Source organism: Psittacula echo (genome assembly GCF_963264785.1).
Source record: "Psittacula echo genome assembly, chromosome: 2".
Lineage (NCBI taxonomy): Eukaryota > Metazoa > Chordata > Aves > Psittaciformes > Psittacidae > Psittacula > Psittacula echo.
In genome coordinates this window covers 92,536,506-92,557,001 of record NC_137737.1, presented here as the reverse complement: position 1 = coordinate 92,557,001, position 20,496 = coordinate 92,536,506, and the positions used below count along the sequence as shown (strand labels likewise).

The window sequence follows — 20,496 nt, the reverse complement described above, 5'->3', positions numbered from 1 at the left end:
ATGGGAGCAAATTTCAAATCCCACTGAAGCCCATGGCAATGCACTTGCCAACCTACTTCAAAGCTGGAGTTAATCGTTTGAGTGCTGAGGCATCTTCTGTGATTTGAATCAATAGCCTCCTTCCACTTAAGCCACCAAAACTACGGTTTCATGTTTGGTTCTGCTACAACTGGAGCATAATTCCTGAGGGCTCGTGTGTGTAAAGGGCTCTTTTTTTTTTTTTTTCCAAATAGATCACCACGCACCAACAGTCTAAACAGTTCACAGTGATAAGCCCTAATTCTCTGGAGAAATATGGCTATTTTCATTACTAAAGACAATGATCAATGTGCAAAACAGAATACTGTATGTCAGTGGGAAAATATGAGTTTGTTGGTTTTTGTTTTGTTGTTTGTTTTCTTGTGTATAGAAAAAGCTGGTTTGTTTTTTTTTTTAATATGCACAGGGATAAACTAGGAGTTGTAATCTTGAATTTAGTCATACATGCCCTAGAAGCTTTTTATAACTGGTAGCTTCAAAGATCCATATAAGAAGTAGATTTCTTGTAACTAGTTGTAAACATTTGGTGAATTAGATGAAGTTTTCTGTACAGACAATAAATAACTTTTTACAGTCAGTAAGCAACTGCATTAGAGTTTCTGATACTGCACATATTTTCAGATCTAGTTACCTAATTAGAGACTAGAGCCATGTGTGCACACTGTGCTTGTGCCGACCTGTGTGCAATCATTTAATAGCTGTAGCATTCATTTCCACTAATGCTTTCAGTGTCAGTGGAGGATCACAGCAGAATCTCTCTTTCTTTTAGCAAAAATTCTGCTCGAGAGCAAAACCGCTTCTTTCCAAGACCCTTCTTGCATTTTTCACATATACTGCATTATGTTGGTTCTTAATATTCTGCATGCTTCATGGTAAGTAATTCCAAACTGCTTAACCCTTTAATACAATATACAGTCATGTCCATAAGCTCCAAGATTTCATTAATGTATACCTAAGGCTACTACAAGGAAGGGATAACCTCTCCTGTTCATATGGTAGACTAGTGGCAGAGATAAAGCCTGAGTTCATGGCTTTCCACAGCATCAATCTATGCATTTTACACTAGCCTTGTCACTTTATCAAAGGGGAGGCTGTAAGGTGTGTCTAGTCATGTATGGTGCTGGTCATGCAACGGTAAAGCAAGCTGATGTGACAGGGTTCAGAATTCGAAGTTGGTGATAACTAGGCTTATTGTGATGTACAGTGGATTTTGTATAGTAGCTGTCAATTGCTGTTATCATTCTAAAAGATGTGATTGTTACTGTAGATCAGTGGCAGAATGGTGACTAACCACAAATAAATGGACCCTTAAGGGGTTGGAATAGGTGACCTCCAGAAGTGCCTTTCAATCTCAACTATTCTGTAGCTCTGTTTTTTAAATAATTTGGACAATATGAATAATCCTTTGCTTCATCTAATAAGCCAAATAGGGTATTATTTTTTTTTCTCTTTGAGCAAAATCACCTTTATTGCATATTTGCCACTGGTAGAGATCCTGCCTGCATTCAGTGCTGTTCAGTTGGTTTATATACAGGTAGGATGTATTAGAAATATAGTTATAAAGCATGCTGGAGGGGACAGAGAAAGGTTATGCAATCCGTGTTCCTGCCTCAGGACAACTTTTTCCTGTTTGCCAAGCTATCTGAGAGCTGGTGCTAACAGTCAAATGTTAATTGCTTAGAAATATTTTGCTGATCATCAGAATTAGTTATTATAGAACCACAGAGGTTGGAAAGGACCCCTTCATGTCTGTCCAACCTCCTTCTCAAAGCAGTTTCAGCTGGAGCAGATTGCTTAGAGCTGTGTCCTGATGGGTTCTGAATCTCCCTAAGGATGGACGCTCCACAGCCTTTCTAAGGAACATGCCCCACTATTTGATAACTTTCATGGGAATTTTTTTTTTTGGTAACGTATCTATTCATAATTCTCCTTGTTCCAGATTGTGTCCATTGTCTTCTGTCCTTCCATCAAGCATCATTTTCTCTATCACTACCACCATGGAGTTGTCTTATGATGACGGTTTATTATCTGCATTGAAATAGACCCCAAAGAACCAATACTGCAGTCTCACTGCTCTTCTGTAGAGCTACAAGAGAACAGTGCAACCCCTTTATAGAGAAGTGTATTGTTTTTTAGTGGTTTGCAACAGATTCGTACAGATGCTACTTCTTTTTATAGTGCTTTTGTATAGTTGCTAGAGAGAATAAAAGAAGCACTGTCACACTGCAGTGAAGGGATTAACAAAAACCTTTTCTTATTTTGTAACATTTTCCAAGGAATGGCAGCATTACACATTAACATTTATGAATCAAGAAACCTACTAACTAGATTACCTGGAGGCATTATTTCACTCTGCTAAAACTTGGAAAGAGCAAGTTAAATTGCTCTGTTTCTATTACTGAGCCTCCATTAAGGAAAAAACCTGCAAAACTTTGTGTGTGTGCATTGGTTGGGGGGGGTTAAAGCATGCAATTTGTGTGTCTGGTGCATGTGCACAGTAATCCTTTCACTTACAGCATTTTATCACTTTATAGTTTTGTGAACATGACTCTCCAGGCATAACTGTCCACGAGTGTATATAATTTAATGTGCTTACATGGACTGATCTCCTGGCTTCACTTAATAACCATAGAAGAGGAAAAGTTACTCTGTAACTAGAAATCCCTAATGTGCAAATGAAAAAACTGGTTTCATGAAGAAATTCTGAGAAATCTCCAGCTTTGACCTCAGCCAGCAGTAAAACCTAGTTAGTTTTTAAAACTTATGCTAATTTTCGAACTGTCGTGGTTTAAGCCCAGGCCGTAAATTAGAATCACGCAGTCTACTTCCCCCCCATCCTTTCTTCCCCTCGCTCCTGGAGGGACGGGGAGGAGAATCCAAAGAATGCAACTCCCACGGGTTGAGATAAGAACAGTTTAATAACTAAGGTATAACACAAACCACTACTGCTGCCACCAATAATAATAATGATAAGAGAAATAACAAGGGAAGAGAATACAACACCTCACTGACCGGTACCTCGCCCCCACTCAGCAGTGATCTAGCCCTTCCGGTAACTCTCAGTTCTACATCCTGGGCATGACGTGCTGTGGTATGGAATACCTCTTTGGCTAGTTTGGGTCAGGTGTCCTGTCTCTGCTTCCTCCTGGCTTCCCCTCCTCCCTGACAGAGCATGAGACTCACAAAGTCCTTGGTCAGAGTAAACATTCTGACCAGCAACTGAAAACATCGGTTTTATCAGTATTATCCCCAGGCCAAAAGTCAAAAACACAGCGCTGCACCAGCTACTAAGAAGTAGAAAAAATGACTGCTACTGCTGAACCAGGACACAAACACATACTGACAATTTTCAGTCTTCAAACTTCCATACTGACACAGATTGACCTTAATGCCTCTTGTTATTTAGAAGGTTCTCGTGGGCCTTTATGATGGATGAAGATGAACTAAGCCCTGTATTGGAAACTGGTAGCTCCCCAATGATCAGTGATCACCACGTTACATGCAGAGAGAGTACATTCCCAGTTAGCACTATATCCATGCATGTATTGTTTCCAAAGGGCTAATCTTCCAAAATCAGGAAGGAATAAAGAAAAATGGAAATTGATTGCAAAGAATCATTTTATATAAAAAATGTGAATGGAAATTACATCTTTATGATTTATTATAAAATCAGGAAGCTGCATTCTGTCATCAAGAAAAAGGACTCTTTTCATGGGGAAAACTAGTCTTGGTTCAAGAAGGAAATAAAAACAACTATGTGACATAAAATATGAAAATGGTAAGGGAACTATGCATAGTGATCAATATAAATAAATTGCTTTGGAAATCGATAACAAGAAGCTAGAACTATGAGGGAAAATCCATGGCATTTTCTACATATACTTGCAGTAAAAATAAAACCACATAGTGATGTCAAAGGCCCTTCCAATTTGCAATGCACAAGTCATTAAAATAATAAAAGGTATTTGGTGCAGGGTTCTAGTCATTTTTTAAAAAGTGACTTCAGGAGATCAGCTAAAAACCATTCCTCCACTTGATGGCAACTGTTATTTTTTGACAGAGGTGTTTTGTTCATCTGGAGGGAAATGCGTTAAGGTACAGTTCATTTGGTGCCTCGTTTTGGTTAGATCATCAGCTAGGCCAAAAAATATGCTCCTATGTCAGGGAGTGAGATGCAGTATTATATACCTGCCCCAAGCATGAATTGTCAGGGACAAACATACTCTTATAGCATTATAGAAATACTCCTCAGCACCTTGGAGCCAGGGCAATATGTTTAACTGGACAAAATCTTCTGATATATAAACTAGGGAGTATATTAGTATTCTATTTCATGTCGGGCTTATTTTTGAATTTTCTACATGGCCTTCACTCAATACTGCTTTGTAACTGAAAATCTTTATGGTTCAATTTGGGATGAAGTATTTTCTGGTAGTTTCCTATTTCACTGATGACCAATTTATGGTCTTTCAAACAATCTAACTAAAGAATCTGCCTAACCAGAATTTTGATGCAGATTCATCTTAACACATGCAGCTTTATTTCAGTATTGGACTGGGGGGTCATTTAAAATTCTGCAGATTGCAGAGCTGTGAGCAGAAAAATCCCTTGCAAATACTACATCAGGATTTTTATTTTTTCTTTTTTTTTTTAATAGAAAACCAGCAAAACAAATCCCAGCCCTCCCCCCAAAAAAACATTCCTTTGGCTATGATGTTTTGTGTATATTTATGGTTATAGTTTATGCTACATGAGTGACTGCCATTCTCTCTACACCTGATGACCAGCCCATGGTCCTGAGCACTAACCACATAGCACCTATGGGCAGCAGAGCCAGTTAAGCCTGATGCAGGAGTATCACAAACCAAATGTAAGGTGTGAGAGAACGACTTCCACTACCTATGAGTAACAATGGATAGGCACCATCTAGGGGAAATAAGGAAAATTTGAACACTGAATTTGAAAATTTGGAGGAAGAGAGATTTCCATGAGCTATTGCTATTTTAAACAGTGTGCCTCAGTAAGAGAGGATGCGAGCAAAGGCACTCTCGTTACCGTGAACACAAACCTGATGTTTGTGTGCTTCCGGAAACTTCATGTAGGACTGGCTCTGCGTGGGTCAGTGGGGTCTGCCTGCATGGCTGTCCAGCTCTGGATGACTGCTGCAGGGTGGCCGCTGGCTGGAGCAGGGTAAATTTTTTACTGTCGGGGTGGTGCGATGGAGAAGCTGTGGCTGCCCCATCCCTGGCAGTGTTCAAGGCCAGGTTGGACGGGGCCTTGAGCAACGCGGTCTAGCGGAAGGTGTCCCTGCCCATGGCAGGGCGGTTGGAACGTAAGGTTCCCTCCAACCCAAACCATTCTATGATTCTATGACAGGTCCACACCCTGCTTTCGGCCCGTGCAGGCAGTGCGCGCCGTGCCCGCTGCCTGCCTGCTCCGGCGCAGCCACCGGCTCAGCTGCCGCCGCAGCGCAGCGGCCCCTGCCCGGCTCCAGCACCGCGCCCTGCCGCCGCTCCCGGGGCAGGGCGGGCAGGCGGGGCACGGGCAACCCGGCGGGGGCGGGAGGCGGGAGGAGCGAGGCCGGCGGGGCCGGGTCGGACCGGGCTGTGGGGGGCTGACCGCAGTGCCTGCCCGCAAAGCTGCCGGTCGGAAGGCTCCGTGCCCGGCAGAGTGGAGCTGGTGCTTTAGTCAGACTTTCTCTGTCCCTCTTCTCGCCTGCAGCCCTTAGCATGGCCGGGGTGCCGCGGGGGGACCTGCTTTCCTTCCAGGCCTTCCGGGCCGCCTGTCCCGCCGGGTACGAGTATGGGTATGGGTACGGCGGCGGCCTGCCCGGCCTCCGGGAGCGCGAGTTCCCCCGGCTCCGAGGTACCGAGGGACGGGCGCAGCCCAGAGGGGCGGGTGAGGGGCGGGTCTGGGGCGGGAGAGGCTCGGGCCGGCCCTGGCTCGCCTTGTCGGCCGTGCGGGAAGTTTCTGGCGTGAGGGAGCGGAGGCAGAAAGCACCGGTCTCGCCTCCCTGCAGCCACCTCAGCCACAGCGCAGTGGGGCTAGGAGCAGCCGTGCTTCTTCTCTTTCTTCTCCTTGTCCTTCTCCCTGTTTTCCGGCACAGTGCCCCGAAGTGCCATGAGTTCAGTAGAACAGGATTTAGGTACAGCAACAACACTCAGAGATATTGGGTGGGGGGGAGGGCAATTAAATTGGTAAAAGAGCCTCTGTCAAGTAAAAGTTTGTGGTTAGATAGGTCTTTCTAAACTACTTTAGCAGGTTAGATTTCTGCTCTCCCCAGTGTTAAACATTGCTTAGGCATATTACTTCAAATCTTATAATGGTAGTGGGTATACTACAGTAATTTATTTTACTTAAAGAGATATCAATGCCTATGATAATAGCACTTCAAAATACTTAGGGGTAAAAACAGAGTAGAGAGCAGAGTAAATAACATCAGTTTGGATGCCCTGAGACTGTTATTTAGGCCACTTTTCCTATCACGGTTCCTTTTTGTCATGTCTTTGAGTTTTGATGATAAAATGCAAGAGCAGGCTTTCTCTCCTATGTATTTAGAAATACACACATGAGTATTTAGTGAAGAATGGAGTTACACTTTGCCTTTGAAGGGATGTGGAAAGAACTTATTTACAAGCAACAGTTCAAGGAACTTTGATATTCAGTAAGTTAATTTCACAGTCTGCTATTTGTCATACGAGTTGCATCACCGAAAGTTTGCTAACAAGAAACTGCTTGTCCTTAAATTCAGGGCAGGATTCTGAAAACTGGGTATTTGAAACAGTTAACTGAAACATTGTTTAGACGTTTAAGCTGATGACTTTTCACAGCTCCTGAGGATCAGGCACATTTCTTATGAAGCTCCCTAGTTTTGAAATAAAGTGTATCTGCTAAGGAATGGTGGCTGGTATGTAAGCCAGGGATCCCAAATGGAGGTCCCTGCAAAAGCAGAGCCTTAGGAGTTTACCTCCATGAAGAAGATCAGTATCCTTAACTGATTGCTGTACATACATGTGGTGTCCTTTATAGAATCATAGAATAGCTAGGGTTGGAAAGGACCTTAAGATCATCTAGGTCCAACCCCCCTGCCATGGGCAGGGACAGAGGCATATCTGTAGTCAAGAACATGCACCTTCAGGTGATGCCAGTAATGCCACATGAAAGGTGTCCAGAGACAGATTCCTAGGCCAAGCATGTAAGGCTAAGTGTCCCCTGCCTTACACATCTGTTTGTCTCAGAGCTGACCAGTTGGACTAGTCCAAGACAGTCCAGGAAGTGGCTGAAAGCAGAGCAGTGTGGATGAGAAACATGTTGCTCGCACTTATTCCTTGGCATCCTTTTATTCAGCCATGTAGCTGTATCCCCACTTGCTGAAGGTCTTGACACATTGATGTTGGTGTCTTTTAAAGCTCTAGCTCTTTGTTGCCTTGCTGAAACAAGGCAAAGGAAAGGTGGCTGACGTGTGGGTTTGCAGCAGCAATTACTATTATATATTACTATTCTGTATTTCTATATAGTAAGGGGCCTTCTCCAAGTGACTTATAAAAAAATTACTGAGCCTTTCAGGCATTTACTACTTAAGCATTTCCAGTGACATTCTAGAACATGTAGGCTGGGAGATGAGGTAGGAGTTTTACACCTCTGGTGGCCTTGGTTCAGCTTTATAGGTGAGTCCTGAGTGTACAAATGATGATTCACTAAGGAACCTGTAGCTGTTCATTGGGTTGGTCTCTGGTGGGTGTTTCCCTGTTGTACAAAGATGCTGCAATTTAATCTTCTAGTAAAGAGCAAGCTTAACTAGTTCCACTAGGCAAAAGAGAACGAACTTTATTTGTAGGTAGTTAAAAGTAAGGCCTTGCATTGTCTATTTGGTGCATGCCTCATATATAATTTCCATCATTTCCATCTTTTCCATCTGCCTGACCAATTTGGTGGCCTTCTATGGTGTGGCTGTGGAACTGATGGACAGGGGCAGAGCAGCTGACGTCATCTACCTGGACTTGTGCAAAGCGTTCGACACTGTCCCGCATGACATCCTTGTCTCTAAATTGGACAGACATCAATTTGATGGGTGGACCACTCGGTGGATAAAGAACTGGCTGGATGGCCGCACGCAAAAAGTTGTGGTCAATGGCTCAATGTACAGTTGGAGACCCATAACGAGTGGAGTCCCTCAAGGACTGGTGTTGGGACCAGTCTTGTTCAACATCTTTGTCGGTGACATGGACAGTGGGATTGAGTGTGCCCTCAGCAGGTTTGCCGATGACACCAAGCTGTGTGGTTCGGTTGATACGCTGGAGGGAAGGAATGCCATTCAGAGGGACCTTGTCACGCTTGTGAGGTGGGCTGATGCCAACCTTATGAAATTTAACCATGCCAAGTGCAAGGTCCTACACCTGGGTTGGAGCAATCCCAGGCACAGCTACATTTTGGGCAGAGAAGAGATTCAGAGCAGCCCTGCAGAGAAGGACTTGGGGGTGTTGGTCGATGAGAAAATGAACATGAGCCGGCAGCGTGCGCTCGCAGCACCAGAAAGCCAACTGTATCCTGGGCTGCATCAGGAGGAGCGTGACCAGCAGGTCAAAGGAGGTGATCCTGCCCCTCTACTCTGCTCTCGTGAGACCTCACTTGGAGTATTGTGTGCAGTTCTGGTGTCCTCAACATACAAAGGACATGGAACTGTTGGAACAAGTCCAGAGGAGGGCCACGAGGATGATCAGGGGACTGGAGCACCTCCTGTATGAAGACAGGCTGAGAAAGTTGGGGCTGTTCAGCCTGGAGAAGAGAAGGCTGTGTGGAGACCTTGTGCAGCCTTTCAGTATCTGAAGGGAGGCTATAAGGATGCTGGGGAGGAACTCTTCATTAGGGACTGTAGTGATAGGACAAGGGGTAACGGGTTCAAATTTAAACAGGGGAAGTTTAGATTGGATATAAGGAAGGAGTTCTTTACTGTGAGGGTGATGAGGCACTGGAATGGGTTGCCTGAGGAAGTTGTGAATGCTCCATCCCTGGTGGTGTTCAAGGCCAGGTCGAACAGAGCCTTGGGTGACGTGGTTTAGTGTGAGGTAGGGGGGGTTGGAACTTGATGATCTTATGATCCTTTCCAACCTTAACTATTCTATGATTCTATGATTCTATGGTTAAAGTTGGATAAAAATCCAGATATTGCATCTCACTTTTTATGTGAACAGAATTTTTAGAGTCCCTGTCTAGATATGCATGATTTAAGCCTAATGCTTAATTTTGGAAGTGTCATCTTTGTGTGAGGAGCACATGATAATAATAATTATTGCTTATCAATGTAATTTCTTCTTCCTTATATTTGGTGGCATCTGCCAAGGACATCTTGTGCAAACGGGGTTCTCTGGGGAATGCAGAAACCTTTTCTGTGTTATAAACCTTTACTTGCATGGGGCTTGTGCTCCTGTTTTAGGTCTAGTGTGAATAATTGCACAAGTGCCTGTTGAGAGGGTACCACAGATGCATGTAGGGAACACCAGTTGGTGGACATACTATAAAGCTAGGATTTTTCAGAGGTGGTCTACTGGTGATCTTATCAAAGTCTGCAGGAGTTTCACTCTTGGCTCTATCAGAAGGAAAGTTAGGCTCATATTGAGTGTGCTGGGGATTTTCCCTTCAGATTTTGGGAAGCGATAAGAGAAACTACTTTACTTCCTTGAATCAGCAGGGGTCTGTCTTTTTTGGCACAGAAGCCTTACATTTTTCCTTTTAAGCCAAAGTTTATCTTCACTTTTGTAATTCAAGGGCTGTTAGCTGGTGGCTAGAGCAGCCCCTTCTAAAAATATATGTGGAGTCTGTGAAACAGATCCCTGTTTCACAGGCAGCAGTGTATGCACAATATGTGACCTTGACTTTAATCTTGTGAACAGCACACCCTTATCTGCAATGTAGGACTGTAAATTGTGCTTTAGAAATGGGTGAAGAAATCAGCGGGAGTTTATAGGTTCTGTTGTTAAGTAATAGCAATGAATGTGCTTCTGTGATATTTATCATAAGAAATAAAAAATCAGCTTCAGTTTGTATCATGGTTTTAAAAAAGAAAAAGCTGGCATGTGATTTGCGATGCAGCATTTAATCCCAAGATACCTTTCCAGTTTTGGTTGTGTGCCAGTATTCTCAGCTCAGATAGTTCTGTCCATTTCAGTGGGAGCTTTCCAAGAGTGATAAGCAGTGGATACCCATCCCCCAAATAAAAATCAGTGCATATTAGTTATCACATATTCTGTAAGGCCTGCTGACTATTTGAAGATAGTCTTTAACAGGGGCAACTGTCCCGTACTTCAACGAGAGTCATTTGGCAAATCATGTGTTGCTTTAGTTGTTTGAATATTTGTGATATGTGTGATTACATATACAACTAACAATAATAATGTAGCTTTCCTGTTAAACAGAAAAGAAAGGCAGACTAAGCTTTGACTAAGTGAATCGGCCTTTGTTTCTTCGAAACTCAAATGATGTTCCATGACTGGTCACTGGTATGACAGCATATTTTGTTCAGCTAAGGAATAGCTGGGTATTGGATCTGACCTTACAGATAAATAAGACTTTTTACTTATACTGCTGATATTTATTTGCATGGAGACCTTCCTGTAAGTAGGAGAATGGGAAAAGCAAGTATTCTCCATGCACTTCAGTTAGTCCTCAGCGGCTCAGCTAGCAAAGGTCAGCTCTGTCTTCTGAGAATGGAAAAGCCTATCTGTTTTGTCACGTTTGGGGTAACCTAGTGTTTTGGCTGAATTTCAGGAGTAGGAAATGCATTCTGGTATGTCAGCTTAGAGTAATTCTGTTGATAGGTAGCCAATGCTCACATTTCATGAAACCTGTGAAGAGGGGTGTACTCCAAGCCTGAAAACTTATGTTCATCTCTTAACAGCAAACGTAGACATGACCTCAGTTTTTCTACTGCTATGCCAGTTACCTTGCTTTGTCGAACCAGAAGTTCTACCAGCCTTGTGTCTGAGGGATTTTTCCTTTTCTGAAATAAAAAAAAAAAAGAATAATTTTTATATTCTAACATAATTTGATTTTCTTTTTCTACATCTTTTTTGCATGTACAGAGATTTGAAGGTTTTACCTTTTTTTTTTTTTTAAGACTGTGCTGTTTGATCTGGTAGCTGTATTCTACTTCTGCTTGTTTATGTTATCTTCTGCTGATTTCCTAATTATCAATTATTTTTATCTGTAGATGAAGCTTTTCTTTTTAATCTGTTTTTTCTTTTTCTTGAAAACTAAGTGACTGTGTTCAGTAAAACCTTTTACATTTAGGTTCTTTGAGCAACACTGTTCTTTGAGCAATTTAGCAATATTAGTCTCATCATGCCATTTACAAAACAGTTTGAAAATGAAGGATAAGTTTGTTTTGATTGATTGTTGTCTAAGGTCTATGCTGAACAAGAAGTCAGATGGTCAGATGCAATACTTGATTGTGAGTTCTCTAAAGCCTTCCCAGCCATTGCTGGCAGAATTAAGCTAGGCAGCTACAGTCCTGGGAGAGGCAGCATTTCCTGGAAAGGTAAAATGATTTCACCCACTTGCAGATATTTCATATATTAATCCAGTGCTTACATCTCCTATGCAAAGGCAATAAATGCAATGTGTGGGGGAAGGGCGAGGCTGCTTTTGTTGTCTCTTTGGAAGATTCTGGGTAGCTAGAAGAGCTGCTAGTAGTGCTGGAGATTAAGTCTTACTGAGTTACCTCATCTCTACCTCATCAAGAACAGAGAAGAAATTTTCTAAACCTCTCACTTTGGTGTCTGAGGCTGAGAGCTCCTGTCTACCACTTTGAGATCTCTGGCTGGTAACCTGCTCCTGTCTTCTGTAGCCCCTCTGTTACAACATAATTTCATTTTATGAAACAGGTTTTTTATTGTTATTTTTGCTTGGGCGGAAAAGGAAGCAAAAGAAATTATATTTATTGAAGTAGGCTCTGGTGGACAATTTAAAATCCTAGAAGACATCTGAGAAGATGCATTTAGTGTGTGGAGAAGGTATCACAAGAAGAAGCTGTGGTATGGAAAGTGTAACTGCATAACCATATGACAATTGTTTTGTAAAAACCAATATATATGCTTATTTGAAGCCTTAATGCTTCCAGTCGATTTCAAGCCAGCAGTACTTATCTAAATATACTATTATAGAAAGAATTGATATTAAAGAGGAAACGTGTGCGGAACATAAAGTAGATTTAGTACCAAATGTAGTTAACATCAATTGTGTGCTAGTTTCAGATGTTTTCCTCTGCCTTTATAGAAGTAACCTTTAAAGTTACATAGAAGTAACTGTTTAGGTTGCTTAACAGTTACTACTGTTAAGGAATGTCCTACCTTGTATATCAGGGTTCAGAAGGCAGTCAGTGATCTGCTTGGTGCAGGACTGACCTTTCAATTGATCACTCAGAGCTAGATGATCTTTCGTAATGGACATAGCTCTTATGGAAGAGTAGTCAATGATATTGTCATTGTAATATTTCAGCACTGAATAAAGTATTAGTTACTTTAAAGTTTAATTACAGGGGGAAAAAAAATCCCTGAAAGATAAAGGTACTGTCTTTTCTTTCTTGAGCTGTATTACTAAGAGTAATATATAATTTATTTCTAACTTCAGATTTGGTGTTGTAGTATCCATATAAAAATGTTCACCACACCATTACACTGGCTCTGCACTTGCCTGTGTCACAAAGTGGAAGACATTTAAAACTCTGTCTTGAATGCAGAAATGATGAGCAAAAAAGCAAAGTACTAAACCCTATAAACGTGATGCAGTTGACAAACTCACAATTTTCAGGTGTATCTTAGAAATAAATAGTTGATCAGTTGGGACTAGATTCTTACAGCAGGAAATAGTCATCTGTAGAAATTAGATTTTCTTAAATCAGCATGTAGATATTAAAAGAAAACAGTTCAATTTGGAAAGAAACTTTATGGAACTTCATAGATGCTGCAGGGTATCAGCCGCCCATTAAAAAAAAATTGCCCTATTCATTAAAAGATACATTATCTTTAAAATTAATGTCTACACAAGAAGTGTATTAGTGTATGAAGGTATTGAGGCAGGCAAATATTTTATTTAGAAAAGCACAAGATGCTTTCTTATCTCTTACTCAAAAATTGGAAACAAACCAAGATCTTGTTCCTACAGAATACTCCATCAGTGGTGCTGTCTTCCGTCACCTTTGCTTCCTCTTAGATTCTCCTGTTTGTTCTCTGTTGCTACAATGTTGCTTTATGTGAAATGTGTATTGATTTCTTCTCCAGCGTTTTCTTTATATTTCCTTAAGGTGTATATCTGACTTGGTTTGGCTTGGGTTTTTTAACATGAAATATAATGTTATTAATTAAAGAGTAGACGTAAATTTTCAGACAGATGTGATCTGCTTCTTGTTTCCTTGCACATATACGAGAATTTTCTCTGCAGCATCAAAACTTGCCCTGTGAAGCTGTTGAAATTTCCATTATATGTTATGGTAGCAATTCCCATATCTGATTTGCTCACCAGAATTCAAGGATACTCTCAGTTTAAGGACAAAAAGACAAACAGAGAGGTGAGAGGTCTGTTTTTTCTGATCAACTTGATTCATTGCATACTTGGTATCAGAGAGATGCTGCAGAGGCATCATTTGGGTGTGAAAAGACTGTCATTGAACTCAGGAAGACCATACTGCAGTGTTGCATAATGAAAAGCACTGATATGAGAGACTGATAAATGGCTAGACAGCACAATATATTTGCAGAGCAGGAGGTTAGTGGGATGTTTAACTCATAGATGATACTTAGAAACTAGGATGTTAAGCAGCCAAACGTCTTAGGCTTTTTGTAATAGGTTGTCTTGGCCCAAGCCAGCAATGCAGATGTTCTCCTTTATGTGACACGAAAATGCCAGTAAGGTAGGGTTTGTTTGTTTTGGGTTTGGTTATGGTTTGTTGTTGTTGTTTGGTTTTGCTTGTTTGTTTTTAAGTTTTATACTTGCCCTAACTTAAAAACAGAACTAAAATTAAATAAATAAATGACGGCTTCATAGGTATGTATCAGCTTGGTGTATTTTTTTTTTCTCTTCCAAATTTAATCATGCTGATAGTGTTACCATGTCTGCATTTTGAGAACCGCAGGCTGATTCCTGTCATGTGTGTTAGGAGGAGATGTGATTATTTGGAGGTATTGTGAAAAAGGTGATATCAAGAACCGAAGGTGTGGGAAAGGGATGCCAGAGTTATGGGAAAACATGGGTATAGTAGGGCAGGGAGGCATAAAGACAGGCCACAAAGGAGTAAAAAGTCATGCTTAATTAGTTTCATTGCTAATGAGTCAAGTTGTTAACACTCCTGGCAGTATTCGTGGCAGCCCAGGTAGACCCTTCACCTTCTGTTCTGCTGTAGAGAAGCAATGGACTGTCAGGTGCCTATGATGTGACAGGATGATCTACAGAGGTCCCTTCCAACCCTAATGATTCTGTGATTCTGTGATATGACCCCAGGCAGGCAGCTGTTGTGTGTGTGTCATGCAGGATAGTGTTAAGACACATTTTTTTCCTGGTAAGTGAAGTGCCAGTTACCAGTGCCTGGTAAGGGAAAATGGGAAGATGTGTCTATGAGAGAGAAATCTTTCTCCCCCCACTATTTTATTTCCTCCTTTGTGCTTTTAGGATTGTACTGACTCACTCCTTTCTTGTGCTAGCCAGGAGAATATGCCTTTTACAAGAGAAGTGAAAAAGATGTAGTTTCTGTGATCATTCAGATTATTCCCTGGAGTAACAGGATCTAAAATGCTTTTAAAAGAAAGCTAAAAAGATGACTGACAGGACTTTTTGTCACTTATGGTCTTCTTAAAAGAGAGAGATACCCAAGAATGTGGTCTTTTGGTGACATGGTTAGCTGAGGAAGGACAATTGCACAACTAAGCTTACTTCCTCTGGCAATATGCAGAATGATAACCTAAATTAAAATTTGGAAAGATAACAGGAAGCTCATTTGAGCAAATATTCATTAATTGAATTAATGTCATGTGAATTTATTTCATTAATGTACAATTAAACACCAAATATCACTGTTCTTTACAAACTTATGAGCAGGACAGGTGAGGTTGCACTGTCATCCAAAAACTTGTCCTGTAATTTCTTCCTGAGGAAGACATTGAAGCCCAGGATTTTCACATTTTTGTATGCATGACAACAGTGCATTAAATGTGTCATAATTCAATAGTTTGGAACTGATGGTATCAGTAATGGGTACAAACAGATGTTACCTTTCTTTAAGAGAAAAGGACTTTGTATTGCTGTTGAGTGAAATACACTGCTCATCTGCTGTGCCATTCATTTACCAAGTAACTTGTTAAGGAGTGTAAGTTATCAAGTAACTTATTAAACATGTGACTGGGAGTCACACTTTTATTATTTGTGTATCTGCCTCTAATTTATTGTAATGTAAACAATTAGAATTGTCACAAAACAAAATGTTACTCAGCTGCTCTGGAAGTACGCAACTTTTAAAATATGTCATTGTCTTTGATTCACCACATGCAAGGAAAATGTTTCTTACAGGTTTAATTAATTTCGGAATGTGTAAACCCAGTGAGCAGAATGAAAGACTCCTCTTAATACCCTGTCTGATCTCAGTTGTGATGGACAATTTGCTTTGATAATGCATGTTTCTTTCTCATGAGACTGGATGAAAGCAGATAAATAGAAGTGATTAACCTGCAAGAACTCCTTACCCAATGGACTGAATGCAGTATAATTAGACTGCACAGAAAAGGAGCCTTTGCCACCTGTTGACATGCTACTTTCTCCCAGATGTGAACTCACTAACATTGAGTAGCTAGGAAGCTGGCCGAATTGACGTTCAGACAAAACTGTACATAAATTATTGCACTCCATTTTTACTTAATCATAAAGCTTGTGTTCATGAACAAACAAAATGCTTGATTAGTGATAACAGCTTTTAAATGCATTTCTTTAAGAATGTGAATACCTGAGAAGTAACATATCGTAGAAGGTAGTCATGAAGTGTAGCAATACGGTAATTGTCCTCTTTATCACCTTAGCTTAGATGTTTAGCAACAGCTACAATGCTGCTGAAACGGCTTAAAAGTACAAATGCAGGATGACTGGTTGCACTTCTAAAAAGGAAATAATATAATAGTTGTATAAGTGAAGAAAAACATATGCCATTTAATTTTATTAGAGGTTAACTGGAGCAGGGGAAGAGTGTAAGGAGTCCTCCCCTGAGGAGGAAGGAGTGGCAGAGACAATGTGGGATGAACTGACCACAACTCCCATTTCCTGTACCCCTGTGATGCTGGAGGGGAGGAGGTAGAGAACTCAGGAGTGAAGTTAAGCCTGGGAAGAAGAGAGGATTGGGGGGGGGAAAGGTGTTTTTAAGATTTGGTTTTATTTCTCCTACTCAAATTTGATTTGGTAATAAATTAAACTAATTTCCCTGAGTTGAGTCCGTTTTGCCTGTGATGGCAATTGGTGAGTGATCTCTTCCTGTTCTTACTTTGACCCGTAAGCCCTTTGTTACATATTCTCTCCCTTGTCCAGCTGAGCAGAGGAGTGATAGAGACGCTTCGGTGGGCACCTGGCTTCCAGCCAGGGTCATCCCACCACACCTTGCCATGTTTTTTACTGGTGATGAAATTAAGCCTTCTGTTTTAAAGATTGTTAACTGTCCAGTTAATGTTTGATCAGTGAACTGTCTTATTATCTCTTCAAACTCACTCAGAGCAGAAATATAGAAGGAAGGGAGAAAAACTATGACACTTGTAATGGGAAAATCACTTGCTGTGTACATTAAATGTCCTGAAAAGCCATCTTAATTTGCTCTCTCTGCTCACTCTGCTCCCACTCTCCCCACTTCTCAAAAGCTGTCTTTGATATAGGTTTTGTTGAAACCATAGCTATAAATCTGTTGGTTTTGGGGGGAAATGAATTGCAGAGTTTAGTGAAAATATTCCAGATTCATGCTCAGGTGAAACTTTTCTAAAGTGGAATTTGACAAAAATGTCATGGCACTAGCAGTTTTATCTGCTCTTTGTCCTTCAGTGTCAGCTTCTGAGTAACAGAATAACTTCTCTAAACAATTAAGAAATTAATACTTTGTTTTTCTGCTGTAGAGTAAACCCAGAGGAAAGGCTCTACTTTTGGATTTCTCTGGAAATTCAGCTTTTCATTAATTAGAATAGCAGCTATTGATGTACTCATACCCATCTAATGGCTCTACAGTGTTGAAGGTATACTGTGCATTGAAGTGATTCTTCTATGAACAAACCACTGTGACTGTAATTCCAGCATAAAGGAAATCAGTTCCTTTGGAAGCAGCCTTTTTTTTCCTTTTTTTTTTTTTTTTTTTTTAATCATAACTACAATTTAGAATTTGATACTGTGAAATGTTTTCCTTGAGAACGGTTGATCATGAGTTGAGATTCTTACTTCAATCTCATTCTTTAAAGCCTCTCCAGTGTCTATAAAACACTGAGCTAAAGGAAGATGTGTGGTATGAGGAAGGGAAAAGAGGCAGATGTCTGGGACAAAGAGTAAGCTTCTTTAATATTCCTTTTTCATGTCACAGACAGCTCCTTCAATAGTAACTTTCATAGCTCATTGTCAAGTTTACTTTTAAACTTTCAATTTTTCTTTAGAAGCCTAGGGGTTTGGGTTAGAAAATAGAATTTAATGTGATCTTTGGGTATAAACTACTGCTTGGAAAGAAACCAGAGTTCTGGGAGTGAGGAAGGAAGTAAGGATGATTTTGTTAGGAGCTGCCTTATGTCCAGGCTTGGTGAAGATCATCTGCAGAGCACAGAAAGCATCACTGCACCACAGGGCTGTGCATCCAGGAATATTCTCTAGTGAGGGCTACTGTGGGCCCGGCTTCATCTGACCTGCTGGGAGAGATGTAGGGGCAGAAGACAAAGCCTTCTTGTGGCACTATAGGAACCCTCCTTGAGTTGTAGGCTGTCTAAAAACAAACTCTCCTTCCACCTGCTGTTTTTCAACATCAGTTTGCCCAGAGGGTGGGTCTAGTCCAATGAAATGCTCTCTGAGGGCTGAAGCCATATATTTCTCCCTCTTATAACTCACCCTCTAGGTTATTATTTGAAGTCTGTAATAGTATGAAGTTGAGTACTTTGTGACTGATGAAAAAATAGAAAACCTAGCAAGTTACAGTGATTTTTTTTTTACTGAGTTTCCTTTCCATCTGGTATTTTTCAAGAGTTGGAAGAAACCTTCCTCTGCCTGCCACCCAAATGTCAAATTTAAAACCACCTGCTTTTATGGGAATATTTATATTCTGATTAGCTCTAATGAAAGGCAAAACCAACTTTGTAGCTCATGGGGGCTGAAGCTACCCACTAAAGAAAAATTATGAAAACCTCTGTTCCTTTGAATGTGTGGACTGTTGCAGACTTCAGTGTGTAATGCTTGTTTGGAGGCACTCAGTTGATTCTCTAAGCTTAGCATCACTGACCGGGACAGTCCTGAGAGATTAAATAGCTGTTACCATTAGAACTTTAATCGGCTTTTCTTCCTTTTCTGCAAGTACAGAGAAGGATAGGTGTACTTGTAAAGTGGTGTGAGGATTACACTGAAGAACTTCCTGGATAAACTTCAGTGCCACTGAAGTGGAGGATGCAGTACCAAATAATCTCATGACAGCTGTCATATTTCCAAAAGTGTCTGATCGGATCTTCAAATCTGAACATTAAATACCTTGCGGGTACATCCATTGTCTAATGTGAGTCACTTTTACTACAGTTTCCTTCCATTCTAGTGGTGGAAATGTGATTATGTACTAATCAAATAACAGTTAATTTTCAATGATCTCTTTCAGTTTTTGTATTTCACTGTTGTATGTAGAACTATTTATAATGAGTGGTCTTTAGGAAGTCAGAGGGGAAAACCTGCCTTTGGCTAGTTGCCACTTTTTCAAATGCCTGCTAAACTTTCTGTTTATTAATGACCTATTCTGTCTTTAAAGATTATCTGGGTTCTTACATGAGTTGGATTGAAACAGCATGAGAATTTCTCCAATGAGTAAAATTGATATATGTAATATAGTTATGAAAAGCTTCCAGATATGAGGGGTGGGATGTGGGAGGTCTCCTGTTTTTTTCTTTTAGGATAAGAGATTATTTTTTATACTTTTTTTTTTTTAATAATCTATCAACATGACTTGTGATCTTTCTAGTCATTATGCATCTCCTTTTTTATTTTGGCTGTAGCTTTAATTTCCCTGTATTCAGAAATATCTGAATGCAGAGGAGAAATTTTACTGTTTAAGCTCTTAATGTAAATTAGTTACAGACAGTGTTGCATGCATTGAATCTACTTTACTGCACTATGTGTTCCTTGTGGAATAACTCAGAAGAAAACGGCAGTCTAGTTGAATATATATAGTCTCTGGATATATATTGGTTAGGGTTTCCAGCTTGTAGACAGGAATATGCTATAAGAAAAAATGAAACACTAGAAAAAAAAGTCATATAAGAAAGAACCTATTCCTATCAAAACTGATTGTTTCTTATTGTCTTTCCACTGAACAGTCATTACAGTGGGTATATATAAAAATGTAAATAAATGTAAATAAATGGGATTTTATATATAAATCCAGGAATTTTAGTCTGACTGTGGTGAGAACATAAAGTGTTTAACAGTCATCTTTCTTAGCAGAAGGAAATAAAAGTGTTTCAAATTGGAAGGAGGGTAGGCACAAAAAGAGCATGGCATGGGCATGGGGAAAAACTCACACTTAATGCGTTTCTTCTATCCCTCTGTCAGAAGAAGCTGGAAAAGGAAACACTCTAGTTTGCTCCTGGGGTGGGGGGGGGAGCGAAGGGGCTGGGAAATCTGCACACAGCATGGATAATTGATCTCATGAGGTTCACTTTATCCTGACTTTCTGTGGAGGAAAAGTACCAGGTATCTGGTGTTTATACAAAATGTTGAGGAATACTAGCTGTCTTTCTGGAAGCAAACTTCCTCAAAGCAGTCATCTCACATGAAACCTGCGTGATGTTCTGTGCAGCTAATTGTCTGGGTTCATTCAAGGTTGACTATTAGGGAGCCATTGATCGTGTGGTGATTACATGATCTAATAGGGATCATTCCCATTTTGGTATTCATAGGAGAAATTTGGAGGGCAGTTCTTAGAAGTGAATGGATCTGCAGTGAAACATGTAGAACCAATTGCATGAGAGTTAGATGCATTCTTTGTGTTACTGGATTAGAACGTTCTGACTAAAATTTCTCCAATCCCCCTCCCCTGTTTGAGTTTTGGATACTCTGATATGAAAGGTGGTGAGGCAGATTGAGACATCTGACAGATGAGGAAGGCTAAGGCCCAGTTAGAATTGAACTTGGCTAGGGATGTTAAGGATAATAGGAAGGGATTCTATAGGTACGTAGCGAGTAAAAGACAGACTAGGGACAGCGTAGGCTCCCTTC

General features: G+C 40.6%; 1 protein-coding gene across 1 annotated transcript in view; it reads left to right on the top strand.

The window, feature by feature from the left end:
* Nucleotides 1–5,768: 5,768 nt before the first annotated feature.
* MOCOS (molybdenum cofactor sulfurase) overlaps nucleotides 5,769–20,496 on the top strand; it is a gene marked incomplete at its 5' end in the record, with an annotated part of 216,079 nt that continues 201,351 nt past the window's right edge. Inside the window, one exon of the mRNA XM_080611404.1 lies at nucleotides 5,769–5,904. Within this exon, the coding sequence (XP_080467530.1) occupies nucleotides 5,769–5,904 (136 nt within the window). The remainder of the gene's footprint in view (nucleotides 5,905–20,496) is intronic.